At 35.5% G+C, this 9805-nt stretch overlaps 1 protein-coding gene across 1 annotated transcript; it reads right to left on the bottom strand.

Annotated features, from left to right (window-relative positions):
• Positions 1 to 1118: 1118 nt before the first annotated feature.
• LOC133056213 (olfactory receptor 8H1-like) lies at positions 1119 to 2066 on the bottom strand. Its single transcript, XM_061141326.1, has one exon. The coding sequence runs from the start codon at positions 2064 to 2066 to the stop codon at positions 1119 to 1121; it is 948 nt and encodes a 315-aa protein (XP_060997309.1).
• Between the last annotated feature and the right edge of the window lie 7739 nt (positions 2067 to 9805).

Genomic DNA, 9805 nt, shown 5'->3' with positions numbered 1-9805 from the left:
TTAAATAAAGGAAATTTTAGCACTCTACCTGATTAAAGCTAATAGGTTGCTGCAATGTTTGATTTCATTGTAATTTAGTAGCTTTACAACTTGTCTTTGCTACAAATATTAATACAGATGAGATAAGCATTTAAGTAAAAAAAAACTATTTTTAATAATCATGCCAAACCTATAGAAATCAGGAGAAAAGCAATGAGGTCTTAAAATACATAGAATTTCAATGAAGAACCGGTGTACTGAAGCTTGTTGACATGTCACAGAAGTAAGCCTTTTAAAATGATTTCTTTGGGGGAAGGTTCAATCCAAGAGGGAGGGGATGTGTGTGTATCTACCTGATTCAGTTCATTGTACTGCAGAAAATAACCAAATCAATTAAAAGTAATTAATAAAAAAGTGAATATTCAATAAGAAAAAGCCATGTACATATAAAATACTGCAGGATTATGAGTGTTCAAACAATAATGGCCAGAGCTTATTTGTATGTCCTTAAATGCCATCATTATCTGATTTAATCTTTACATAATATTTGTGGACCTGGAATTATTATTTATCTTGAGCAAGATAAATTACTATTTTTCTTGAGGAAACTTGAAACTTAAACTTTCGGCAATGCTTTAAAGGGTTATATAAGTACAGTGCAGCAGATCTAGAATCTAAATTCTGGAATGGTTGGTTGGGTCTGGGCAAGTGCTCATAATCACTCTGCTATGTTGATTCTCCACTAGGTAAAAGAAATAATTTCCAAAATAATTTACTATTCCCAAAACTGAGCTATTTTCCATCATAAAATTCTGGGAAGTTGGATTATGCATGTGAACTTGTTTGATATAATTTCAAAGATGAAAACTATAATCTTTCATTTTGCAAACCAGTTGCCTTTAAAAATGTATGTATATAGACCATAATTTAACATGGTTCATGATTTCCAGTTACAATGTAGATTTCTAAAGGCATATTCTTAGAAATATTTGACATTGTATTTAGTTAATCAGTATGGTTCAACAACAACATAGATACATAAATAATAAATATTACTAATTCTATTAGTTTCTGTAGAGAAAACAAGGAAATACACTATAGGGATGGGGAAAAATGAGCTTTAAATTTTTTCATCACTGTTATTTTAATTGTTTGGGGCCTTTTCTCTTCTGCATGACTCTTCTGAGAGCATTTTTCACTTCTTTGTTTCGAAGACTATATATGAGTGGATTTAACATGGGGATGACAATAGTATAAAACACAGAAGCCACATGATCCTTTCCCAAAGAGTAGGACTTACTTGGTTTTGCATACGTAAAAATTGTAGTGCCATAAAAGATGGTGACTGCCAGGAGATGGGAGGCACAAGTAGAGAAGGCCTTTTGTTTCCCTGAAGTGGAAGTAATTTTCAGGATGGTAGACAAGATGGCCACATAGGATGTAGACACCATGATAAGAGACACCAGTAGAGTGGAGCCAGCAAATGTGGATATAATGATTTCAATGGTGTGCGTGTCAGTGCAGGACAGCGCTACGATCGGGGGTGTCTCACAGAAAAAGTGATAGATTACATTGGAGTCACAGAAATGCAATCTGCTCATGCAAAGCACATTGACAAAGGAGTCCATAAAGCCAATCAAATAAGATCCAAAAAGTATGGAGCAGCAGCGTCTAGTGGACATCACAACCAGGTAATGCAGAGAGTTGCAGATGGCTACATAGTGATCACAGGCCATGGAGGAGAGAAGGAAACATTCAGTGGCGGCCAAGAAGATAAAAAAATTTATCTGGATGAAGCAGTTCAGGTATGAGATATACTTGTTGGAAGTCAGTAAGTTGTCTATGGTTTTAGGGGTGATGACACTTGAGTAGCTGAGGTCAAGAAATGACAAGTGACTGAGCAAAAAATACATGGGAGTGTTAAGCTGGGAATCCAGGCGGATTATCAGGAACATCCCCACATTGCCCAGCACGGTGATCAGGTATATCAGGAGAAAGAGGGTGCAGAGGGCCAGCCGGATCTCTTCAGAGTCTGTCAGTCCCATGAGGATGAAGTCAGACACATGTGTGATATTCCTTCTGCCCATAATGTTCAAATGCTCCAAACTGTTGAGATATCAAAGTTGATACTCAGCAAAAATGTCTTCAAATAGTTGGCATTTTCATTGATGACATGACAAATTTATGTTAGTTTAGTGTTTCTAGGATGTGATAATAATGAAATGTGTAGAGTATGAAGAGAAACATCTTAATTTGATTGCCAAATGTATAAATATAGAAACAGACATAATCTGACACTTGGATATAATATAATAATTGCTAATATATTAAAAACAATTAGGATAGCCCTAACACCATTTCCTTTTGTTAAAATGTTTAATTTTTGTTAGACTATTACATCATAGGTATTACTATTACCCACATTTTTTAGGTGAGAAAAAGTGCACAGAGAATTTAGTTAATTTTTTCAGTCAGGGCTATTTCATGTTTTCTCTGTAATTCTACCAAGATAGATTGATCCCAGAGAGTATGCTCATGATACTTTATTCCTATTTATAATTAATTTCAGCAAACCTGAAAATAAATGCTAGATATAAAAGGAACAGTGGTAGAATTGTTTTAATGTATCATGTACTGTTCACTACATTCAAATATTCTTCAATACTAATGAAAAATAAATAACAATCTCTTGACTTTTTAATTGTAAAGAGTATCAAAATTGTAGCTTCATATTCATATTAATTTCCAAAATATGCATTTTCCTAATTTGACTATTAAAATCAAATTTCTTCTAAAATTAGCAATTTCCTTGCAGACCTTAATTACATCAATTTTATATTTCTGGATCCACAAGTCCTGGAACTTCTTAGGGTAAGAAGAAGAAATGATAGAGCAAGTAATCATTCAAATAATATCAGTAAGAAATGATATAGAAATCACTTAAATGATATCTGTGAGAAATGATACAGATATCATTTAAAAAATGGTACCTGTATGCAGAGACTTCTGATAATTCCTTATTATATTTGAACCAAACAAAAGTCTTCTAAATTTGAGAATAGTACTTACCAGGAGGCAAAGTTAGTGAAAAAATCATTTTCTTCTAATATTATCTGTCTAGAAGTATGTCAACCTCAAATTTTGCTCACAATGAAATATGAAGATATTTTCAGTCAAAAACTTCTGTAATATTTGTTTTCTTTGAGATAAGTTCTTTTGACTTCTTAGTGCATTCATTTTGTTTTATTCTGAAAGAAAAGTTAATCAACATAGAAATTCTGCTCAGCTGGTGATCATGTGTAAATTTTGCCTGGAAGTTGTGTCTAAAAAGAACATCAAGGCTCTACCATGTAAGTAAACAGAGCGGAGTATGCCTTGCCTCTTATATTAAAAATTTCAAGGTACCTCACATACTGGGGACTGACGTTAATGCAAAATTTCATCATCCCTGTGGACTAGTTTCAAGGAATATTATTTTGTATGTCCCCAAGGACAAGATTTCTTAAACTAAGTGTAGCTATGCTAATGTTTTCAAAAGCTAGTTATCTTTTCTCTTAGGAGTCAGACAGTGAAGAGCATGATGGTTTAATCTTCCTTTGTGATGCTCTAGATTTATGCATGTGGTGATAGAGAAACTATTTCTAGAAAAATGTTTGATTACTTTAAGACAAAATGATGCATTTTTCACAATTAAACTTTTATATTTAAATCTGTAACATTATAGGAGTTACTATGTTCATAGAAACAAAATGAAATCTGAAAATATGAAGGGAATTCTAGGCAAGGTTAGAACTAATTTTTTTGTTTTATTGAAATATAGTTGATACAGGAAGATTTGCACCCATTTACTAGGTACATATTGATGAGTTTGGACTTCTGTATATATCCATGATGCCATCACCACAATCAAAGCTCTAAACCTATCCAAAAATCTCCAAAAATATCCTTGTGTTCTTTTTTGCATATGTATAATTTATGATAACAACTGATTTTTCTAAAATAACTGTTGCATACTAAAACATATCAGGAAAAATAAAGATACAAAATGAGAATATAATAAAATTCAAAAGTGATATGAAAATAATCAACCTCTTGTAATATTTGATAAAGTTTTCTTAATTTTTCTGGTTCATAAATGCTTATTTGGGTGCCTCTAGATTTGCATACTTTTTATCATACTGTATACTTAGTATCCACCTGCATTTTATAACTAAAATTTCACAACATACTATGACCAATGTTATGCTGTCCTTTCCTAAAACCCATAATTTCATGCATTATGCATTGAGTGATACTCCATGACCAACTTTCCTCCAGAAATGTTCATCAAATACTGCATTGTGGTGAACCAAGGACAAAAGAGCAGATAAAAGCAAGGAGGGTCCTGGAATGTAGGAACAGGAAAACCAGACCCTTATCGTCCTTCCCTCCCCCAGGTTGTAACTATTAATGGATTTCAGGTCCTCCTGAGCAGTATAACCTGTCTCCCCCCTGCCCCATAGGAGGGGAGAAGGCATTTGCCTTACTCGTACCCCCTCTCAGTATACATGCCTCATCCAGTCAGCAAATGACCCTCAAGACCCCTACCCCACCCCTTGTACCCTTGGTATAAAAGTGGATTAAGGACCTGTGTTCAACGTCAGTTCTCCCTTGAGCTGGCCTGCTGTTCTAACAGCGTCTCCCGCTCTAATAAACTTTATTTCCCTCTCATTCTGTCTATTGTCTGGAAATTCTTTTCCAACCCATGCCTAGACCAGGACAAATATTACATTGAGGATGATTTATCAAGATGAGGAAACAAAGGAAGAGTCTAAAAGGGACAGACTAAGAATAGCTTACAATATTATTATAAAGTTTCTGCTGATTTGTGATAATTAAATCCATGTCAACATAGATTTAAAAATGACTGTTACAGAGAAGGAAGGCTGCTCATACTGCACTTTCAGGTGATAACTTATTGGTGTTGATAAAGGAGCTACTTTTGTATGTGTTATATTTTTGAAGGGCGATTCTACTCAGAAAATTTAGTTTTGATAAAACAGACGTCTTTGGAAATTAAAAAAAAAACAAATAAAAAAAGCAGTGTAAACCTATTTGATAATAGGCAACTGTGAGAGTTAAGCCAGCAATTGAGAAACTAATGGTAATTTTTAATGTAAATACCACCTCTGTAACAATGGTAATTTCAAAATTACTAGGACCAAGGTTTTCTTGCTCAATGATGTCCCAAAGTTGAAACTCATTTTGTTCATATTTAGTGGTATGTCTTCCGGCTACTCTCATATGTCAACAAGAAACTGGCATTTACCAAAAGCATTGCCAGTGACTGAACAACACAGGCATTTGCCATCTTCCTCTATGGAGACTGAACTCCATGCTGCTATAGATGTTGACCTTCAACATCCCCTGAGGGTGTTCAGGGTGGAGTGAGGCACTCTCTGCTCCAGGGAATCTGGTGGGACAGGTCTTTAGATAGTTGGATTTTTAGGAACAAATTTTATGATCTCAATCCTTGCATCTCCTCATATCTAGAGAAGCATTAAGCACTAAATCCCTTCATGGTGACCTCAGATCCTTATGACTAACAAAAAACCTTTTGTAGAGTAAGTGCTTCATGGTATTGAACTCACTTCACCGAAACCTTATATACCGACCAACCCACTGCCGCTTTGGAGCAGTCTCTCAGAGCTATCTGAGATGCTGCCTCTGGGTTGGAGTCCTAATTTTGCCCCCAATAAAACTTAACTCACAACTCTCAAGTTATACATCTTTTTTAGTCCACTCATACCATTTATTTTGTCATGTTGAAAGCAGGTCCTCCTAAAACTGAGTTCCCCTGCTGAGTTTATGATTAACATCTCTATGCAAATGGCATCTCTTTTTTTGTCCATCACTTGTTCCCCACAAGGTTGAAGATTATCCAAAAAAGTGGAATTGAAATGCAGAGGAACCCGTGGGGCCCTCTCAAGTACAAAAACATTGTCCCCCAGCTTCTTATTTGTAGAAAGAAGACTTTCATCCTCCTAGACTTTCCCTGTGTCCCAAAGGGCATATTCACACAGTAACTAATTAGGGCTTGAAAAAGTTGGCTTAAAACTCAACATTCAGGAAACTAAGATCATGGCATCTGGTCCCATCACTTCATGGCAAATAGGTGGGGAAACAGTGGAAAAGGTGAGAGACTATTTCTGGGGGCTCCAAAATCACTGCAGGTGGTGATTACAGCCATGAAATTAAAAGATGGTTTCTCCTTGAAAGAAAAGCTATGACCAACATAGACAGCATATTAAAAAGCAAAGACATTACTTTGCCAACAAAGGTCCATCTAGTCAAAGTAATGGTTTTTCCAGCAGTCATGTATGGATGTGAGATTTGGATTCTAAAGAAAGCTAAGTGGTGAAGAATTGATGCTTTTGAACTGTGGAGTTGGAGAAGACTCTTGAGAGTCCCTTGGACTGCAAGGAGATCCAATCAGTCCATCCTAAAGGAAACCAGTCCTGATTATTCATTGGAAGGGCTGATGTTAAAGCTGAAATTCCAATACTTTGGCCACCTGATGCCAAGAGCTGACTCATTTGAAAAGACCCTGATGTTGGGAAAGATTGAAGGCCGGAGAAGAAGCGGAAAACAGAGGATGAGATGATTGGATGGTGTCACCGACTCAAGGGACATGAGTTTGAGCAAGTTCCGGTAGTTGGTGATGGACAGGGAGCCCTGGCGTGCCTCAGTCCACGGGGTCGCAAAGAGTCAGACAGGACGGAGCGACTGAACTGGACTGAACTGTACTGCAGTGCGCCAGGCTTCCCTGCCCACCACCAACTGCCGAGCATGCTCAGACTCATGTCCACTGAGTCACCGATGCCATCCAAACATCGCCTCTTCTGTCTGCAGGGGTCCATTCATGCATCAGTTTGTTTCAATTGTAGCTACTGCATTACTAAAGGCTCCCCAGTTGAATTTGCAGAACTGGATGAACCACAAAAAAACAAAAACAGAGGGAAGGCTCTCAATTACACATCAGTTTTTCAACTACACAAGAAGATTGGCACCCCAACACATTATTCAAGGGTTAGTTGTACATTTTTTATATAAATATGTCATATGTGGACTGAAAATGGATTATATATTAAAAAAAAAAAAAATTCCAGAAAACACAAGTACTTAAAATGCTCTAGGTCTTATCAAATAATGGATTATCTTATGGCCTAACTCAAGCTTAGAATATCACCTAACCCCCACTCCTAAGTTTTGCCCCATCAGCTGTTAATTCGGAGATTTAAGAAATTTGAATTTAGGTTGAAAAATTGTAATTGATTATAAAATAAATAATAAAGGACAGTTCATACATACAAATATATATGTATATATTCCATATGTGTGTGTGTATATATATGTATGGAATAGTTTGAAATACTGCTACCAGAATTGCTCATGATTCATTTTAAGATAAAGGTAAAAACTCCAAATTTTTATCAGGAGACACAGGCTAGATTGGATCAATGGTTGGGTTCTTTGCAAGGAAGCCTTTTAAGATGTAGTAGTTTTAATTGTAATTTTTTGGTGACGTTCTTATAATCCAAGGAAGTAAAGGGATAGATTTTTTTTTTTTTTTTTTAATTATCAGGTCTTGTTCTACTACCTTAAAGCTCACTGATGTTTGCTTTTGCTTCTGTTTGTGTTTATTTGAATGTATATGTGTGTGTGTGTGTGTGTTTCTGACATCAGGCACAGATATGTTCTGAAAAGCTTCTCTTCCTAATGCACCTTGCAGGGATCACTATCAATTGCATTTATATATAAATATATATATATATATGTTCAGTTCAGTTCAATTCAGTCCCTCAGTCATGTCCAACTGTTTGCAACCCCATGAACTGCAGCACACTAGGCCTCCCTGTCCATCACCAACTCCCGGAGTTTACTCAAACTCTCTCTCTCTCTATATATATATATATACACACACACACACACACACACACACACACATACACACTGTTTTTTTCTCTTTACTTGTGGCAAATTTCCTTTATTCATTGTAAAGTAAGGGCGTGAAATGCCTTAAGGGGGCAGTTACATTTTTGTGAGTTTTCTAAATCCCTCCAGATGCACAGAGGAACTTTTAAGAACACATTTATAATATCCTTTGATCACAAGATGAACTCCAGGGAGTCTATTCCCATTTGAACTGAGGTAATTATATAAATTAACTTTTTAACTAATTCTGTTTTCTGATATGATTGTTCTTTGATCATCCCACTCTTGCATTGACAGCATGGAATCTGTGCCTTTTGTTTTTTATTTTAAAAATTTTAAATTTCAAATCCACTACCTGTTAACTTCTGTCATTGACCTAATTTATGCGTCACTGCAAAACAACAAATTTAACTATCTTTTCTGTGCTTGTTTTTGTTTGGGGGGAAATTTAGAAAAATAGATCACAAGAATGGGTGGTGATGAGGCTCGTCAATGAGCTAAACTGCTACACATTTTTTTCTTCCACTCTCTGGTAAGTAAAATTCCTGGATTTTAATAGTCAGTGTATATGCATTCTGTCAATATAAGTTGAAATACAAAGAAGAAGAAGAAGAGGTTCAGATTTTAATGTGATAAAGACTTCAAGGTATAGGGGAGTGAGGGATTTGTAATTTGGCTCTCATCTCTTTCTGTATCCTCCACTTAAGTCTCTTTCTCTATATTAACCTCAAAGTTGCCATGCGACTTCTTTGGGAGTAATAAAAACAAATGACTGGATTCAATTTGGAATGTTTTCTAAAGGATGAATTTCAATATAAATCATAACTATGTAAACTTATGGAGATTATTTACCTGTCTCCACAGATATTCTAGATCTATAAGGGTATTATAATAGAAGGACAATATTGTGAGATTATTAAAATGATAGGAAATAAGGAAATATTGGGCTTTACATACTGAACACAGGGCTAGCATCTCCCATGTGAAAGGATGATAAAGCCAAGACAACCGTATCCTTTATTCTGTAGGAGTGACGTTACTGTGTCTGTGTTTGTCAGTTGTTCAGTCTTGTCTGACTCTCTGCCGCCCTGTGGACTGTAGCCAGCCAGGTTCTTCTGTCCATGGAATTTCCCAGGCTAGAATGCTGGGATCAAACCCAGGAAGATTGCAGGTGGATTTTTTTAGCATCTGAGCCAAGGTTACTAGTATCCTGACTTATTTACAATGTTTTCATTTTTAATATAAATGTGACAAAAGAATTCCATCTTGTGGGCAAAATGTAGAAATAATAAATGTGCTTTGGAAAAGACATAGCATATTTTAAGAAACTTGCTGTGATATCATGAAAAAAATATTGCAAAGAAGTAGCTGTATGTTCTATAGGTTGGTTTTACTTTATGGGACGTTCCAAGTGCTCAAAAGATGTGCACTGGTTAAGTGGAAAACACATGGCATATTTTAAGAAACCTGTTGCAATATCACAAAAAAAAAGTATTGCAGAGAAGTACTTGTATGTTTTATAGGTTGGCTTTATTTTATAAACTTGCTTCACTTAGAAATGTATAAAGATTGTTTCCTCAGTCTCTTGAGTATGGCATTTCTATTGGATATCAAAGGCCATGAATCTTCCTTTGTATTAGAAATGCATTGTTAATACAAACCATCCAAAGTAGTCAGTAACAGTTCTGCTTCTTATGTTATTTATTCTATAAGATTTTCCACATTATTATATGAATGTAGGAGTATATTGTTGCATGACTTGTCATTTTGGAAAATGAGAATCACCTGAACATGCCAACTATATTTCAATAATTTTTTTTTAAATAGGAAGGTTTCCCAAAAAAGGCCAATT

The sequence above is a fragment of the Dama dama genome, chromosome 1 (assembly GCF_033118175.1).
Source record: "Dama dama isolate Ldn47 chromosome 1, ASM3311817v1, whole genome shotgun sequence".
In the NCBI taxonomy this organism is placed as follows: Eukaryota; Metazoa; Chordata; class Mammalia; order Artiodactyla; family Cervidae; genus Dama; species Dama dama.
This window is presented reverse-complemented; position numbering and strand designations above follow the sequence as displayed.